This window comes from Pungitius pungitius, chromosome 19 (genome assembly GCF_949316345.1).
Source record: "Pungitius pungitius chromosome 19, fPunPun2.1, whole genome shotgun sequence".
NCBI lineage: Eukaryota > Metazoa > Chordata > Actinopteri > Perciformes > Gasterosteidae > Pungitius > Pungitius pungitius.
Genome location: NC_084918.1, coordinates 11901240 through 11920891, shown reverse-complemented (window position 1 = coordinate 11920891; position 19652 = coordinate 11901240). Strand labels below are relative to the sequence as shown.

The 19652-nt window shown below is 46.0% G+C and overlaps 1 protein-coding gene across 2 annotated transcripts in view; it reads left to right on the top strand.

The window, feature by feature from the left end:
• The first annotated feature begins 901 nt into the window (after positions 1 to 901).
• nrp1a (neuropilin 1a) overlaps positions 902 to 19652 on the top strand; it is a 55047-nt gene continuing 36296 nt past the window's right edge. For both annotated transcript variants that reach the window (XM_037455593.2, XM_037455592.2), the window contains exons 1-4: positions 902 to 1451; positions 2681 to 3107; positions 4249 to 4423; positions 18176 to 18357. In XM_037455593.2, the coding sequence (XP_037311490.1) occupies positions 3041 to 3107; positions 4249 to 4423; positions 18176 to 18357 (424 nt within the window). In that variant the 5' untranslated portion in view covers positions 902 to 1451; positions 2681 to 3040. The remainder of the gene's footprint in view (positions 1452 to 2680; positions 3108 to 4248; positions 4424 to 18175; positions 18358 to 19652) is intronic.

Genomic DNA, 19652 nt, shown 5'->3' with positions numbered 1-19652 from the left:
TCCACTTACATGTTGCGGCTCTCATTAGGGGTCTGCTGCTGTGGTCCTCGGACTCCCCGCCAGTGCTCGCTGACCACCATGGATACCTCGGAGCAGAACATACTAAGGCCATTAACACAGATCCCCTTTGCAACCGGCAAGGCCAAGCCTCGTGTGGCAGAGTGCTTAATATTCCCCAAATGTATACTTACATGGTAGGGCAGAGCTCCTTACTCCTTGCACTTTGGACTTTCTGCTCTTCGTTTTGTTGCTGCATGATGTCCTGAGCAGCAACAGGAAATATGGTCAGTTGGACCTCAGGCCACGTCACACTACGCCTTAACCCTGTCCCGCGCGTATACCCTAATCAAAGCTGAAGAACCCATGGGGTGACATGACGACCGGATAATGTGGGCGTGGCATGAGGTGCCACTGTGGTGCTACAGGCCACAGCCCACATCATGTCTTCTCATCTCAGCCCAAAGTTTAAGTGAATGAGGTCAGCATGGCACTAAGGTGCAAGCCCTCGGCTATAGACCTCTTTGAAATATTCTCATGTAGGAGGGTAGTTCTTCCTCGCCACGGATTGGCCCAGTCAACTGAAGATATATGGAGGTGCAGGGGATTAGTGATTGGTCATCAGCGTTATGATTGCAAGAGTCAAGGGGTAAAGTGGGCTTAAAATTGTACACCGGCTTTAAAAACGTTCCAATTCGATAATCAATTACTAACATGTATGAAAACGTGACTTTCTGATATGTCCAAAAAAGCTGAAGGCTTACAGAATAAAGAGATGCAGCTGGGGGAAATCTGCAGCACGATGCCGGAGACACCCCATCCACACACAGGCGCAAGCGTGCGCACGCCCGTAAACAACAACGCGCGCGCACTCATCCCTCGTAAAGGGGCGTGTGGCGCTGCCGGGGACTCAAACCTTCTGCATTTGCATCAGCGCAGGAGCCGAGAGCGGTGCTGCGCGGAGAGACGGGCGAAGTGGAAGAAACAACTTGCGGCACATCAACCAGGACTTTTCCGTTTATCCATTTTTTTCGGTCCCTCTGGTATTTTAGGAACTGCTTACATTTACCATTACACTGGCCGGATTTATCTTGACACAGTGCCGATTGAAAGGGGGCGAAACAAGGAGAGAGTCCTGGAGAGATCAGCGCCGGGGAGGAGACTAGTCTGTACGCGGAGAAGAGAGCGAGTGGCCGGCTATCGGCTGTGCGTCTTTGCGCGCTTCCGACCGAGGACCAAACTGGACGGCGCTGTGGTTCTTCCTTGGCGTAGGGAGAGGACGTAGGGGAGAGGGGCAACTTGCTTTTGTGAGTCTCCGGAGAAGATCTAGTGTAATTTGACCAGAATCCGAGGTGGAAGCCTGTCGGATCGTAGCAGCACTCTGCACCTCCACATCGGAGGTAGAGAGAGAGGAGGGCTGGATGCCTGCGGCTTTGCGAGTCCTCAAGACGCAGGTGAATACAGCTGTTTTTATTTAAAGAAATAACTCTTAGATTATTAAATATATAATCTAATTTATTTTAGTTTAATAATAATCAAATTAAATCTTCGATTTTAAACTTTTTCTTCGATTACTCTTCTTCATAATGGTGTTTTATGGGGGACATAACAATTTGAGTTTTTGCTGCTCTGTTCCTTTGTGTGTGCGTGTTGTGTGTGTGCAGAGTGACCCAGTAAGGGCAGCATTGAGTAAATGACTCAAGGCTACATAAATTTACGCTTTAATTGATTCCCCCTAAATATCAGAGTGCCGGTTTATTGTCACTGTTGTTGGGCAGGCAATCTGCGCATCTGAATAGCTGCCGGTGCATAAAATAAACTTTAAAGGTCAAGAGGGACGACTCTTACTGTTATTTTGTTCCGTTGCAAAACACACAAGAAACTGGGCCTATAGTGAGAACTGCCGATTTGATTCATTCAGAGCGGCTGGGGGATCAGTGTTTAAAGAGAAAGATGGCCCAGGAGACGCAAAAAAAGAACTTTAGGCTATTCAGTGTGTCACAATTATCAGGATCACATAAAAGCAGCGGAGCACACCTAAAACAAAGACTCCCGTCCATTGAAATCTGCATTTAGAGTTGTTTACTCCGTGATTCGCGATATTAGGTTTAGTTGTATATTTCCTATAACTATCATATGTGATACACGGGGTTATCCCAAATAATGTTTTTTAATATGAGTCATGTTCTGTTTCTCCATATTCCGATAGCTTATTTTTGTAAAAGAAGACAGGGGAAAGGAAGGGAGGGGGTATAGATAAAGAAAGAAAGAGAATGACGGAGAGAGAAGGAGGGAGCGACAGAGAGAGAGAGAGAGAGAGAGAGAGAGAGAGAGAGAGAGAGAGAGAGTCATGTCACTTAACAGACTGCTGGTACTCTGTGACTCAGTCTGTGGCTCGGCTTACACATAAAGACACGAGGCTTTACCCTCATAGGTCGACTATTTGTCACCAAGCCCATCATCATACCCTCAGAGTCCCGCACTCCGAGTCCGAGGGAGCAAAAGTCCTCACACTTGTGTGTGATATGGGAGGTTGTATCCGTGCCTTTCTTTAAAGCGTGTTGGTATCAGAGCGCAAAGACAAACCCGGGGAACGTCCAGAGCGCACGGCGGCGGCCGCATGCAAGCGCGCATTCCTCTCAAAACCCACTCACACCTCCGCAATCTCTTTTGCCTCTCACAGCCAAGGATTAGCTCCTGCTCGGGCACCGTGTGACGGAGTAACAACGCAACAACATCAACGGAGAGTGGTGACATTTCATCTTCCACATCTTCGGCAGCTTCGAGAGGGATATGGCATGGTGCGCGCTGGAGAGAGAAGCGCAGCCGGCACAGGCGAGAGGAAACAGGAGCTGAATGACAGGATGCCAGCGACCTGAGCCCCTACACTTCTAACTTCGTTTTTTTAAGAGACGCTACCGCTTTATTTTGGTCCGAATAAGAAGAAGAGTCGCCGCTGGAAGAACCCGTCGGAAGAGTTTCGTTACGGAGTTTCTATCTTTTTTTGTATGTGTAATTTAATTTTTGGGGCGAGGAAACGAGGATGCATTGTGGATTAGTCTTGATCCTGTTCATGGGAATCCTTCTGGTGGTAAAGGCTTTCAAAAACGGTAAGTGTGATATCTGATACCTATATAAATAAAGCTAATGTGTTCTCTGCAAAGCTTCTAATCCCCATATTTTTTTTAAAGATTATTCTGCTTGGATCAATGCTGATCTTTTGACAAAGTCGCACAGCGCTCACCTGCCCATTCCGCCAACACCTCGGGGAATTCCTCTTATCATTTTTCAGCGGAGACTTGTATATTATTGCTTAATGGTGACTAGAGTTTAGTGTATACATTGTATTAATGATATCACTCCCATACCATTACCCCTCAAAACAAATTAATGATTTGTATTTATGCCACTAACAGTCCCTCGTGATACTAAACGTCCTTTAAGAGAAGTACATTGTATCCCGTTTTCTGGGGGCGGTGGTCAGCTATCGGTTAACAAGCAGGGTGTTTTAGTGAAGTTCAAAAAGTCAGCCCAAATCCCCGGTTTACACAACTTCCCCTTGTTCTTTTCTTAGAGCTCCCGTTTCGTTTCTATCTGGCGCTTTCGTTCCTTGCTCATTTTCTTTCGATTTAATTGAATGTGCGTGCGTGTGCGCGTATTAGAGAAACACACGGTAGCAGCTTTAATTTTTAATGGGTGAAAACGTGCCCGAATAAATGATGGATACGGCTTATGGCCTCTGAAAAGCAAAGCATAATTCCCCTTTAAGGTGAAACTTCTCAGAGGAACAGCTCGCCAGTTACACTTTTTAAGAGCATTCCCACGATACCCAAAGCTGCTCCTCATCTTATTTTAATATGTGCGACTGTTCCTTTATCTTAATGTTACGTTCATCTCAGTGTGCCACTGCAAGGCTGCTCCATAATAACTAAACCATAAACAATAATGATTCATATTAATACTCAATACCAGCATGTGCGATTTGTGTCAGTTAAAGTCGGTGCAGACCCTTTGCTTGTCTTGACCAATTCAACTCTGTGAAAGATATATGGAGAGATACATTGTGGATGCGCTTTAAACTCGAAAAGTTTCTCGGACACTTTCCTAAGGTCTCACATGTTTTCACTTGCATGATATCATGATATCGACCGCTAAAATGTAGCTATTGTATTAAGGGCATCAAAGTATAGTAATAATATAGTGAAATATGCCTTGAATTCCCTTAAAGACCTTTTTTTCTCTCCTCGGCAGATAAATGTGGAGGCAACATCAGAATCTCAACCGCCAACTACCTCACCTCACCCGGGTACCCGCAGTCCTATACCCCGTCCCAGAGATGCGTGTGGGTGATATCCGCGCCTGGTCCTCACCAGCGGATCCTCATCAACTTCAATCCGCATTTCGATCTGGAGGACCGGGAGTGCAAGTATGTAAACAACAATATTTTCTATGGAAAAAGGATATGTTTAAAATGTATGTATTTTGTTCACACCGGGGGCCACAATCTGACTAAAAGCTGGTCTGGAAAAATGACAATAGAGTGAAAGCTCTGAAAAAATGTTGTGTTCTTTTTGTTTCTTTTGCCAAAATGGGTGAATGAAATATCATTCTTAGTGAAATTAATCTGTCTGGGAAGCTCACTTTGGGAGCCGCTTTACCCTGAGAGATTGAGTAGAAGCTGTTTATATAAACAAATATGTCTCATAGCATGTTTACATATTTTCCTTTCATATGTGTGTGTGTGTGTGTGTGAGAGAGAGAAACAGAAGGACCCTCAGTTTCCCCCTTCCCCTCATGCATATTGCACATGAAACTGCGCCATCTAGTGTCGGCAGGCTCACTGCATCCGGGCCAATGCATCCTGCTTTGCCACTACACAGGGCAGCAGGAATGTCGCTGCGCTGCCATTTGGTTTTGGCCTCGCCTCCCGTGCATTGCATGGATTGAAGTCATCGGCTGTGATATTGATTTGAATTACTCTACTTTTACAAAAGGCTTTTAGGTTCACTGGAGCCCATTGACCATGGTTACTTTATAAACTGCGGAAGAAGGAGAAATGAGCATATTAATGAGCCATTTACTTTCATATTGGCTTGTAAAATCTCATTACTGCCCCATATCAAGTGGGGACTTCCAAGAGCGGGGTTCTATGAAAAAAGAACCTCAGGCTATTTTAATTAGTCAGTCTAATATCGGAGCTGGAAACCTTTAATAAATGTTATTCATCTGTTTTCTTTCCCTCTTAACAATGTGAAATGACCCCTTAAAAAAAATCAAATCCCTCATTGACAGTTAGTCACCGACACTTTTTTGACTTGCAAACCGCAAGCTGTAGCGAGCTAAGCGGCTAATCTGTTTTCAGATAGGCCGATGAAACGGGAGACACACAGTTATGTGATGAGCCTGTTTAAGTGTGGATGCCCTGAGGTGAGCCTTGCCTGGGCAGACCACCTCCCTCTGATGTGCCTGTCTTTGTGTGTTAGTGCGTGTGTGTGTGTAAGGCCTTAGTGCGTGTGCCCTGCTCTGTCTCAGCTGTTTGTTTATGCTGGGGGGGTTCGGGAGGGTACAGGGCTTTGCTGGATCCTGTTACTATATCAGTGCTCCAGCAAAAAAACCTGGACCTATCGCTTCTTTTGTGCTCCAACAGGGCAGCCACCCAGCCTACCCCACACCCAAGCCGTATACGTCTTCAGGGTGTGCCGATTTCAATATTTTTTTGAATCCCGGGATCTCAATTCCATTTTAACATTTTTTTACTGCTGTCGGAGATTCATGGCAGGCCAAACCCGGCCGTCTTTTTAAAAGCTGAATACAGTTCAGTTCAGTACAGCACCAGAGGGAGTATTAAACTCTCATCCAAAAACATCCTCAAGTTAGAATGCGAGAGAAAGAGGGTGGTGTGGATGCGGGTACACAGGAGGAGTGGGGGTTTAGCAGAAACAATGCTGGCACTAATCAAATTAGTCAGAAATGAATTTCCTGTTTCTAAACACAAGCAGAATAAAAGAATTTGGCCTCCTCAGGCTAAACAAAAGCGCCTTTTTTGCAACGTTAAAAGGATCCATCCTTCTATCAGTTACAAATTTGCCCGGCGCTTCTCTTTTTGGAGTCACTCAGTCGGCGAATTGCCAGTTATCACGTTGTGGCGGCTGAAGTTTGCATTGGGAATTTGTTTGTGAGCGTCTCCCTGTAGCTGTCTGCCATGTAATCCCCAAAGTGTGGTCAGGGGATAATAAGCCTGTTAGAAGGAGGAAACAAGCACAAATGACCCCGGCAGACGGCTGTGAAACTTAAGTCTCCGATTCATGTGGGCCTGCGCAGCCTCCGCCAGGAAGCTGGCTCGACCTAACCTGCGGCTTCTGCCCATTTTTACCTCGGCGTGCTGTTTCATTTTTTGTATTTCCAATGCAGCGGTTTTCATTGTACTTTAGTCCCACTTCACAATGTATTCTGCAGTGTGCCACTTTCCTTTGGCTTTAGCCAGCAACAGCAGGCTGTGACATTATAGCCATTTTCATTTTTATCTCCACTATTTGAAATTATGGAACAATGTAACATGAGAGTGGATTGCTGAGCTAATCGCTGACAAGGCACGTCAAAGGTAACTGGATTATGGAATGGGGTAATAGTTACTCATGTGTCCGTAGACAGTAGTTGGGTGTGTTGGACCCATCAGCTCCACTCACCAAATCAGCCCTTACATAAATGGAAACTGATGAGAATGGCTTCCTTATCTGATCGACTGGCAGAGTGGGTGGACGCGGCGGGGGCCACAATGCATGCTTCAGTGAACTGCGTTGCAATCTAATTAGTGGGCAAATGGAACACACATGCTCCACATGTTCCCCAACATGGCTGTTATCTGCAAACCAAACAAGAAGCACTCAAAGTGGTGCTCGTAAAAGGGAAAAACAGCCTTTTTACTGAGTGGTCTGTCCGGGTTGGGGGGCTGTTGTTGCACGTGTGTGCTCCACCCGACAGGTTTGTTTGGGGAAGTGCAGAGGCCTGTATCCTGAGAGCCGGGGGAGGAAAGCACTTCATCACCGAGATAAGGAGACTTGAGTGAGCCTTGCGTTTCTGAATGCAGAACGTGTTTACCTTTCACGCTTCGTGTGGAGTGAACTTCGCTCCCTCCGCTCTCTTGGCTAATGAACTTTGAGGCAAAGGCGCCGCCCGCATCCAGGCAAATATTGGAAGTCAAATTTGTCCTAATAAATGGTTTGAATGAGAGTTAAGCTGAAGTTGGTAAATAGATACACCTTGGCACCGCGCTACCTGAGCACTCTCTCCTTTCTCTGAGATCTGATAAGAGCCGTTGGGCTCATCTAACTGTAGCGGCTCTGCCATCTGAGGCGGAAAGACAGGTTTTAAGGGGATTTCAATCGAGGCAAAATGACAGACATGCTACATATAAGCAAAGTGAAGGGTTCTTACTGTCAGAATGTATTTTTCCTTTTTTGAATTTGAATAAGTTTCCAGGTTTGAACTCACTGAATCTCCAATCTTTAGCTGCAGGCTTGTTTTGAGCTGATGCACCCTTGAAAACATTATACATCATTAATAGCATGTGATTTGCTGACTTCATCCCCTTGCCAATCAGTCAGTCTATGCTGCTCTGTTCATTTTGAGGGGCAGACAACAAGGGGTTAAAAAACAGAGACACTATCTCCTCTCTCAGCGCTCCCTTGCTTCTTTTCTCTCTGTCTGGTTGATGTTTTTCTTGCAAAAAAATTCTGTCTCTTTGGTAGTTGATGGAGAGGGGAGGGTTCGGATAAGATGTGTCGAAGGGTGGTACTAAGTGGCGGAGATATTTGAGAAATGCCTCCTCAAGCGGCAGCCCTTTTGTGGGGGGGAGAAGGAGGAGGAACGTCAGCCTCCCACCTCTCCATGCTTCAAAAGCCTGTTAAAGCCCCCTGCCTTCAGGTGCCTGTAACTCAAAGCTTGGGATAGCACTCTCTTCCTCTTCTTTATCATTTTAGTCCGCTCTTTTTCTGCGTCCCACTGCCCCTTAGCGCTGCGATGTCCTGTTGAGCTGCTCCTGTGGAGCTGCTAGGCCTGCTGGGAAGGCAAACATTCTCTGTGTTGTACCCTCTACAATAGACATCCTGCCCCTCCTGGCATTCCTGACCAGGCCCAGGCCTTGGAGGTGACTAACGGGAGCTCGGGAAGGGGCGGGAGGGGGGGGGGGGGGGCGTTACCCTTCCCCTGGATCTATAGATGGCTCTGTCTTTGTCTTTTGGGATCCCACTAAACTCCACTAACATGGCTGCGGTGCCCCACAAAGAGTACCACCTGTTTCTAGGAAGTGAGAGTGGAGGACAGAAGGGGCTTAAGAGAAAAAATCTACTACTGCCACTTTCCATAATTTCCCTGTTGCCCCTGCCACCTGAATAGCAGCTACAGGAACATAGAGCGATGGAGCTTCACAGCTGTGGGGAGAGGATTGGAAAACAGCTCCCACCCCCCTACCTTACCACCCCCCCCCCACACCTCTACAAGGCAACCACAAAAAAATAAGGAAAAGTGGTCTGTCTGACCGTTTTTCAGCTGTAGTCATGGAAGTAAAATAAATAAGGCAGAAACGCAACAGAAGCCGTGTCTTTTTGAAAAACGGGACGGATTGTTGGAGACATTCATGGCCTGTATTTCTGTTGTCAATGTGTGCGTTGTTTTGTAGCGCATGCTGGGGAAGAAACCAAGAATTCAAAGCGGCAGGGCGAAATAATGCCGAGGCACAGGCGCTTCCTTTAACTATCGGGTCTGACAAAAGCAGCTGAAATTATGCACCTTGTATTTTCCACAGCAATATACTGCCGGGGTTCCTAACAATGGAAAACAAATTGCGCCTCAAATGACTTTGAACAGCAGCACATCAAAGAGCATTCCACTTTGAATATGTCACGTTTGTACAGCAATTACACCTGGCCCTCATTTTGTCAGCATGCTGCAACTTCCAGAGAGTGCTGCAACTTCACTGTTTACAGCAACTCACTGACATTTGAGACCTACAAAACAACAAATGGGGGCTGCAGACGAATTTTAACTGGGTAACCAGTGGGCAGGAGGGACAGGACGGCAGACGGAGACGGTGCACCGGAGAGCCGTTGACCTTCACCATCATTACCCTCTTTCCTCATCTCCATCTCCTTTAAACATAAAGGGTTAGTCCCCGGCTAATGAGCAGGATATAAGTAGGTCTGTGCACAGGCCCACAATTTGTGTGTGTGACCGTTGGGTTGATGGTATTTTTTTTCATTTGCCGGTGAAGTGTTTCACCTTGGCCGCGGCTTCGAAGGGCAGCCTGATTGAAAAGCTTTCTGTCTGTGGCATCTGCCGTCCTACCCGCTGCTTTGTCACCACTTTGATTCATGCACAACCTGACCAGAACCGGGAGGCGAGCCACTCTACCTCGCAGCGGGAGGGGAGCTGCAATTCTCAGCCAAGGAGTAAGAAACGCAGGAACAAGGGAGGGCAAAGGAGTGTGAGAGAGAGAGAGAAACGTTACAAGGCCAGTGCTCATAAATAACACGCTGGATTTCAAGCCTGGCTCGCATATATCCACCGCGGCCCAAAGCATCATACGCTCTCACGTTTCCGCCTGTTTTGTTTTTCATCTCGATGTGGGAGTTAGCGGCTCGTGTTTGCCAGAGATTGAGTGTCCCTAAGCTGTTTCTGGCACACGGCTGGTGAACACTTATTTTTTTCCTCATCTTAGTCTTTCCAGCCCCGAACAGACACAGGCTTCCCTATATGGAAGTTTCTTGTGGAATGGAGCCGCGGCCCACAACAGCTTCGAGATGTCAGTCGTATGCTCTTTTACTTTTTATTTCAAATCAAAACAGATTGCTATAAAGGGGGGCGTATGGAGAGTCTCATGATTAGAAGACACCATTTTTTAATTCCACCTCCCAATCTGGACACACATCTATTCATACAAATTTTTCCCTCCACCGACGATGAAAGGGCATTAAACACAGAGGCTATGATTCAATTATGCGTTTCTGTTTCCAAAGGACAGTTGGCAATAAGCGCCTCTCCAGTCTCCAACTCTCCCTGCCTCATATGATATTATTAGCAACAGGTTTCATCTTGCTTCTTCTTTTCATTCCATTAAATGCTGATTTTCCAGTCCATGAGGCCGTGTGGTAAAACAACAAGGGGAGGGGGCGAATTAATGAGAAATCATTTAGATCATGAGTAGCAGAGCAGTAGCCGGGTGAGAAGGGGAGCGGGGGTTGGGGGGGTGTCTTAGAAAAGTTCCCAATGTGTTTACTGACCCAACTGTGCCAGAAAGAGGGGTGTCTATCCAGCTGATTAGAGGAGGGGGGACACGCGGTGTGTCCGGGCTTGTCAGACATGTTGCGTTGAGTGGTCTAACCTTGAATCTTGAGGCTTATGAGTTTGATTGATGTGGCCATGGTTTTACGTTTGTTGCCTCAACGTCACAGTGCTTACAGATCCACAAGGGGTGACAGGCTTTAGGAGGGGGGGGTCAAAGAGACCACACTGCTTTTTGTTCAATCAAGCTCGCCCCCAGAGGGGCTCACGGTGAAGAGGAGTTTGTTTGCAGTGAGTAAGACGGTAGGTAGAAAGAAAAGCCAATGGTCCCTTGGTCTTGGCCCTGAGTCGTTTTCGGTCGCCGTCTTCGCGCTTGTGTTTCTCCACCACTCAGCTGGGCGTGATTTGGCCAGGGCGGCAAGCAGACAGTGATTGATGGGGTGGTACCTCGCCGCTCTCTGATTGAGTTAGAGCCACTCACAAGCGCTCTCATTGTTTGCTCCTTTCTTGATCTCTCCTCTCGAAAATTGGCAACATTAGCTGTTGTCTTTCTTTTTCATAGCAGCCACCACTTTGATTCTTTTTCTTCTTTCTCTTTTTCTCACGGCTTCATTTCTTTTGTTGATGGCAGTAATTGTAAAAGAAAGAAGGCTGTAAATGTAGCCTTACAGCTGCCCTCTATGGTAATATCACAGTAGGGTGGAAAGAGTTATTAGAAGCCTGTACCCCCAAGCTGTTCCAGGATGACCCCTGCCTACGCAGGGATAAGCGACCAGAAGTCCCTCTTCGATGCACTTACATGATCTCCCTGTGGATTTCAGCAGAAAGCAGAGGGAAATTATACTACCCAACTGCCTCCAAGTTAGAAGGAAAGTTATATATATATATACATATGTATAGGCCTTGCCATACAAATGCTGGCAACGGATGACTGCCCATCAATACTTGCCCTGTAACGGCGACCTTCTTTGCCCGGCTCCATGAAAGAGATACGTCGCTTGGCACAGGGCCCTCCCATCGCAGCTTATCTGTCTTTTAAAGTGCTGCATTCCTGGAAAATGTGAGATCTTTGCACGTCAGAAGGAAATGAAGGATGTGGTTGTAAACGGTAAATACTTTGTCCAGAGGCTGATGTATTCAAATCAAACCTCCTGAATCTGGCCACAAATGTAGAAAATAAACAAACCTCCATCCTTTGCCACCATCCTTTTTCCTCTTCCTGTTACGAACTGCAAATGACTTGTTTGGTCTCAAAGTTATTGTATGCTTGAAGGTCAGACGGCTGTTTGTTTACATATAAGCAGACAATCCCGGCACAGTCTCCCCGCCGCTCCCAGCCAAGTTGCTCTGCCTCCAGCCACATCACCGGGTCACAGAGCACCCGGTCCAGACTCTCTGACCCCCTCATTCCCCAGCCGCCTCCGCAGACTGCAGGGAGGACAAAGGAATAGAAAATTGCAGGGAGAACGCTATAGGGGACGGATGGGGGGGTGGCGCGTTTAATTGAATAATTCCCAGTGCAGTTATTATCACCATTGCCCTCAAGCATCCGTAGCTGTTGCTGAGCGTGCTTCACACCTCTGAACCCTTTCTGGGATTCGTGTTGGCACCTGTTTGCCAGCCACCTCTATCAGCTATTTGCACTGCTTTTTTCTCAACACTGACGCCATTCCACCCTCACCACCCCACTCTTTCTCCCTTCCTGCCCATTGTGGAGAGGCAAGAGAGTTTTGAACAGCACCCAAAGAAAGGCTTTACCTCTAGTTGACCCCTGTTTCAATTCCCCTCCTCCTTTCCCTCTCCTCCTTGGCTCCTATTGCTTCCTTTGAACGAGGCGTGCTGCTCGTGCACACAGCTTGTTATCCAGCGGGGAGCACCGCTGGCTTCTCACATCGTCAGGAACCGAGAGATGATTGCCTTTTCATGCAGCGTTCCATTTTTGGGGAGAGCATATTGTTTCTGTTTTGTCCTTCTCTCATCAACCCATAAAATGTGAAGTCAAGTACTGTTCGCTCTGCTACAATCAGTTCATTGTTAAGTTCAGGAGGGTCAGTATCTCGTCACGTGGTTCAAGCATGCCAGGGCGGTCGAGTGCATATCCTGAACTGTGTCGTCATGAACCTTCTGAATGGAGTATGGTCCTTAATGATTTGGAGTCTTACGATTGAGAAGTCTTAATTAGTCTAAGTTAACAGAAGAACGTTTTATTCACAATCTTTTGATTTTGGTTTTCAAATGGTCGCCTGTAAATTGTGCAGATTGAACTATATTTCATTGGTTCCCAAACACTGAACGAGTCAGTCTCTTGAATGATGTTTCCCGATGTTTCTAGCAAGCTTATGGACCCCTATTTGACATATTCTAATACATAGACATATCTAATCAATATGAGCTTATTCTAGGTGTTTGAGTGTTCAGTAAGCAGGGCGGTGACAGGGTGTTTAAAACAGAGCGTACAAGCGGCGGGCCTGCTGTGCCACATCGACCCTTACTCCCAGCGCCCTGTTATTTTTACCCTTGACTTCTCATTTTTCGGTGCGCCGGTGTATCATCCGAGCCCTTGCCACAGACCCCTGTGGAGGACGCTCTCTCTGCTCACCTCTGCTTGCCCCTCTCTCCTGTGTAATCAGACATCCTCTCAAATGTCAAGGTGGGACAAATGGGAGCCATTCCCTGCTGTAATGGTCCCAGAAATGGACTGGAGTGATTCTCATCCGGCCCCCCTTTATCTCCCCTTCCTCAGTTGCGTGCAGGACCTTTCATACATTCTATGATTTCGAGGACCCTTTCTTTTCTTGTATATTTTAGACTTTAATGCCAATTTCTTCCTTTTCGCTTTCAGCCTTTTGTACAACATGCCAGAGTTCCTGGCTCTCTTATGTTAACATGTTAAATCATCTAACGACGGGGTGTAAAAAGAGATTTCATAAAATGTCTTTATCTTAATAATAGCGCCATTGCTACACTGCTCTGCGTCTATGAAGTGTTTCTTAGAAAGTGGATTCATCCGAAAAAGGATATGTTCACTGTGAGAATATTCATATCTGCACGCTAAGACGAATACACAGTGCTGCTGTATGCTAAGCAATTTCCAAAGCTCACTTAGCAGGGAATAAAGGGCTAAATGTGTATTTCCATTTAGCCCTGGGCAGTTTTTCTAATTAATTGTACTTACTCATTCTCGGTGTAGTCACTATAACAAGATGATGATGGGGAAGAAAAGAAGTCTCATTCGGCCCACAACTACAGCTGTTATTTAAGACAATATTAATTAGTTTGATTCTCAACATCAGCGTTTAGGATGGAAGTATTTATTTATTATTAGTATTAAAATGGTAGCTTACAGCTTTTCGCCTCAATGATAATTGTGGAAAAAAAATATTCCATTACAATCAGCAATTACAATCAGTATATACAATCAGTACGATCTCAATAGGACATATATATATATATATATATATATAATCAGTACGATCCCAATATATATAAATATATATATATACCCTATTGGGATCGTCTACGGGACAAAACGTTTTTAACCCTATGATTGATAGTAATTTGATTAGTTTATCTTGAAGTCAGAAGCTTTAGGCTACATAAGACAAATGGCTTAAGCAACAGCAGGCAAATTGACTGTGTCTTTTGTTTAAACTGCCTCACATTTCCATCACTGCGTTATTGTGACCTATTTGTCATGCTTCGCAATTTTAATGAGGGGAAGGAGGTCGAAGTGAGCTCAACAGGATGATTGAAAATATGCACAGCCCGGCTTTGGCCCGGCTAGCATGTCACAGCCCCCCATGGGAGTAGAACTCAAGTCAGCTGAACATACTTCAGCATTGGCAGGGTTCAAAGGGCAGTGGGCCTTACATGTATGGGTGAACACATGGGATTTAGTCTCCCTGCTAACTAACAGTGGGAGCTTTTGTGGTCAGCTTCATTGGCCCTATTTGTTTTTAGCCCCCACCCAGCTCATAGCAGTGTAAGCTTGCTCTGTGTTGAGCAGAAAGGATTCCTCCTTCGAAGCAGAATCCTCCCCCTGTCAGTCTGTGCTCGTATTTCAGAATAAAGGATTATTGTGCGTGTGGCAATGGGCGGCGGGATATGCAATAATTGATTCTAAATAGCCAAATTCATTAATTTGATTGTTGGCGACAGCAGATCTCTCAACAGTGTAATTAGGACAGCTAATGGATGAATGCACGCTAAATCCATCAATGCTAATGATAATTGCTGCTTAGGAAAGCGAATATGCTTCACCAACGTGGGGGCCGAGGCCGCCGCAAAATCGGAAACAGTCACGCGGCGTCTAAAAATATGAGTGGTGAGCGGAGTGGAACTCGTGTTGCGGAGACACCCAAAGAGGCCACTCGGAGGGGTTGCAGCTGGGCCATCTGGAAGGGGAACTTCCATCTTTTCATCCATCTTTTTTTATCTTCCATCCATCCGTGTGGCAGCGTTGCGGCGAGCAAAGCAATCATGCCCTTCTCCCCTCGCTGACAAGCAACCACTTCTGAAACCATCAGCTCTGATTGGTTGGTGGTTTGTTGCGCGATGGGTTGCCCCTTCCGACGCCTTTGACCCCTATAATAATTTTCAGCGCATTCAGAAGTGAAGACACATGAGTGGAGACGGTAGTAACTACAAATGTATTTTGAACCCTGCTTCATGGTAAGGGCTCTGTTTTAACTACGAGGTCCTGACCTAAAATACATATGTCAGTGTTCTTAAGTCAATTAATTTTTTCAGCTGAGAACATTTAGACGTAGACTTTATTGCCCCAGTTTCTTTCACTCCATACTAACTTGTCTGTGAGCTGATGCCGAGCTCATTATAGGAAAGAGTGGACACATTATTCTAGTGCAGGTTAATGAATGTCACATGCAGGAGGAACGCAAAATGGGAGGGAAAGTAGAAAAAGAGACACCATTTTATTTCATCAAGGTATGTCCCTTCCAGGCTTGGAAAAAGTAAGTCGAGGATCCTGTCTCGTGCCCCTCTTGTGCAAACGTTAATGATGTTTTCCCACAGCCCCGAGTGACAGTTTGTTCGTCGGGACTCGTTAACACATGGAGTCTCTGGAGTTTTATGACTGGTGACAACAAAGTCCTTTTTCCTGCTATGTCCCCCCAGGCCCCTGGTCCGTTGTTTAGGCCTCTCCACTTTTGTTAACCGGAGATGTTTTGACATGTGGTAGGTAACATGTTTTGGTGCGATAACAAGTAGTCTTGTGACAGCCGTGGAAAGAGAAAAGCGCACGGCATTTCTTCTATACACAGCTTGATCAGAGACAGTGATGGCAAAGAAAGAGCTCTTTTTCGGGGGGTTTCCAGAGCACACTTAGGCTTATAAATGGTTTGATTAAGAAATCTGACCAATTGTATGTGGCTCATACAGTCATAGTCATAGTGTTATTCCATTGCCTCAGATTGTATTGCTTTTATGGAACCATATCAAGGAGACATGTATGGAGAGAGGACAGATTGTTTCCATGGGAAAGCTTTGGGCAATATAACAGTTATATTGTTGGGACGTTGGTTTGTCGCCTTCTCTTTGGCTTTGCAAAGAGGGCTAATGTTCTCGTTTGACACTGGCGGATTGCTTTCTCTCTGTGCCTGAAGAGAGAAGGCAGGCTAATACATTTGAGTCGGTGAAGCGAAGGTCGTTGAGAATTACATTCGCTCCCTCCCCTCCTCACCCGTCTCCCCCATTCTTTCTTCCCTTTAATTTCCCCGCTGGATTGGCAAACGGTTTTCAGTATTAGCACTGTGGTGGGCAGCTCTGAGTAATTGTCTGTGTGTGTGTGTGTGTGTGTGTGTTGTGGCGTGCTTACAGGCCCACCCAGAACCGATCAAGACTAGACCTATAAATAGGTGGCCGACTGAACTGGATAGTACTGTCCCCTGAGGGACAACAACAACGGAACATAAGACATAAAATATCACATGACATGGCCCGTGAGAGGAGAGAAGAATGCACTTCATGCACTTCTTTTAACATCCTAGGTTGTCCCGTCTTCCTGAAAGGACACAAAACCCCAGAAGTGGGGTCTTTACAGGTGTTTAGAGTGATGAATTAGAATTACATTTAACACAGCTGGCAACCAGAGAGCCTTTATTGGAGCCGTCAAACTGCCCCGCCAAGTGTTCACTGTAATGTCTTCCAGATGATAGGGGCCTGGATGGATCTGTGTTAGCAGGGCGAAGCGTGTGGGCCCACTGGCGCAGAACTGCCAGAGTTCTGGCTCGCACACCAGTCAGTCAGGCACCAATAGGGACGTTTTGAACAAGCCCAGCACAGGGAAGGACCCCAGGGCGTTTTCTGGCTTCTATCTGCATGCTCTCTCCTGCTGTGCTGCCTTTACAATGACCATCCTCGCTCATAGTGTTTTCAGAGTTGCAAGGAGTCTAAATGAAAAACAAAAAAGTATGAGTTTTCCTCTTGTTTGCATGGCAATTTGTGAGGACTTTTGGCTTCTGACTGCATGCACATCCATAGCAACCTACCCAACCCAAGTGTTGGGTCGAAGAGGTGGGGGGGATATTTCAGATTTTTATGAGATTTGGGTGTGGTTCCCGAAATATGGATAAGAAAGGCAAATAGCTTATGCCTAGGTTTGCCTTCTGAAAATCATTGATTTCATGAACAGACAGAAGAAGTAGGAGGATAGTAGGATGATGTTTTGACAGTAATTTAGGAATCAAACAAAACTATGAAAATAGGCCCCTTTGCCTGCAAGGCGGATATTTTTCAGAGGAAGGGAGGAGGAGCCAGAGCGAGTATGTGTGGTCACCGAATGTGCACATTCACTGCGATGGACATATTGGATCTGTCTGGGGTTCTGATAAAGATGGAGGACACTGACATTGAGTCAGCGGGATTCAGGCAGGGACATGTTCAATACGTGACACACAGAAACAGAAAACCTGGCGGCAAATGATGCGTCGCGGGCAATTAGGAACTATTGAAACCCAACCTAAAATCTGCTTTTTGGAGCACCTCTCGCCCCGTCGCTCACAGTCAAAACACAACATGGAAAAGTCATCTGGACCATCGTGCAAACTCTAACACGCACACACATAAAACCACCACTCATCTAACAAGTACCTGAAAAAACACACACACGCACACTGATAACCGGAGGCTACGTAGACCACCCTCGTCGGCCAGTCACTCTCTCCCAGCTTTAGTTTCGCATACCGGATTCTGTGTGTGTGTGTGTGTGTGTGTGTGTGTGTGTGTGCCATGGCGTCTCGGCCCAATCCAATTTCAAAGATGGTTTCCTCCTCTGGTCTTAAACTCTGCACTGGCTCAATTAGGTGGCTGCTCCCTTACATAGCCGTGGGTCTGAAATTCCATTTGAATGTGATCCATTTTGTGTGTGTGTGTGTTAAACGCTTTAACACCTGCTCTTTCTATACACCAGCCAAAGGGCCAAGATTTAATCACACCCATTTTTTCTGATACTCGAAGCACACAGACAGACACTGATCGTCAGTGTTATCTAGTTTAACTGGAGATATAGACAAGTGTTCAGCTGAAGTACAGTAATCAGTTACATAAACTTGACCTCGGTGCAGCTCGGAGCCCGGAACCTCTGTGGTGTGTGTATGTGTTCTTGATATAAGTAAAGCGTAACCTGCCCACCTGTTCTTTTTTAACCTAAGACCTCATTACTACACCGTGTTTAGTTTCCACTACATTACCTGCACAATATGCTGTGTTTCTCTCAGTATGCATCTACGGTATTTCTGTTTGTCAGTGTGTGCCTTCAGACATGCACGTGATGTAGGGATTTCCAATTAATCCAATCTATAAGCAAGAACATAACAGAATGAATGCAAACCCTGAAGGGAAGGACACTGTCTCACACTGCTTCCCTCTCTGTCGCCTTGTTCAGGTACGACTACGTGGAGGTGAGAGACGGCGTGGACGAGACTGGCCAGCTGGTGGGGAAGTACTGCGGGAAGATCGCTCCCTCTCCGGTCGTCTCCTCCGGAAACCAGCTTTTCATCAAGTTTGTGTCTGACTACGAGACGCACGGGGCAGGCTTCTCCATCCGCTATGAAATCTTCAAGACAGGTAGGGGGCCGAACCCAGCTGCAGCTTCACTTCGAACCATGTCAAATATTACCTCACACGTCTCATATTCCTAAAAATCTAGATTGACTGCAGGGAACTTTTATTTTCTGTTATTTTTAGCGGCCCCTGTGGACAAAAGGGCCAGCGTTCCCAAGGACCAGGTTCCCTTTAGAAAACCTCTCGTTTTACAGCAGCAAGGTCTGTAGGTTGGGTCGAGGCATTGATATTAGGTCGAGACAGTTTAATAATTAATTAAAAGTTCCCAACTGTAACTTTAAATCAAACAACCTGACTTCTTGGATTAACTATTGAGTTCTTGGTATACGATTAGGAAAACATTGTAACAAGTTCAGTAATTTCAATGAGGTTGGTCTTAGCTGGAACTATCACATGGACACTGTTACATATTAAGAAAACAATAATTGCAATATTGTAGAAAACCAAAGCTTCTCCGTCTAGTTTCCTAGTTTGTTTGGGATTTAGTCAAGGCACCAGAGTGACAAATTATGCACTCGCAACTTGGCAAACACTTTATGCTGCATTCAAAACCAATGAATCGTAGTCCCATATGTTCTGTAATTGTCGCATTTTTTATCTGGTGAGAATAATTGTCGATAAGCAAGGCAGCAATTTGCTGAGCAGCGATTCAACAAATATTTTTTAAAGTTTTGGTTTACCATCTAATGGCAATACACGGCAAGGGCATGAACACGCCATTATATGGATGTTTTTTGAGAAAGTACGTTTTTAACTACTGAACTGGGTTGAGGAAGTGCCTTCATTGCAGTGGTAGCCAATCAGTTGGAAGTTCCCACCTAAAAACAATTCCTCTTGGTAAATTTGTCTTATAAACCACAGATATCCTCAGTCGATGTCTATCTTATCAGAACACAGCAGCCTAGGAGGAGGGATTTCCTGTCGGTGGCTGCTTTCCTTTGTTTGGACTGGAAGAAGGAGGAGGAGGAGGAGGAAGACTGCTCACATCTAGAGAGTGACTTGTAGGCAGACAGGTGCTAAATACTTCACTTTCATTAATTAACGTCGACAGCAGTCAATGGGACGTCCTTCCCTGTGACCTTTGAGACATGATGAATGATCCTTCTGGGTCCCTCGTTCTTTTTAAATCCGGGCCAGTGTGTGTGTGTGTGTGTATTTGAGCTTGTGTTTGTGTCTTTGGCACCATCACAGGGCAGCTGGCGGAGTGCGGCTCCGTTTACAAGATCAAAAGCAACAATCCGCCCCAACATGCGCAAGCTCATCAGCACACACTCCCACTTCCCCCCTTGATAGGCCGG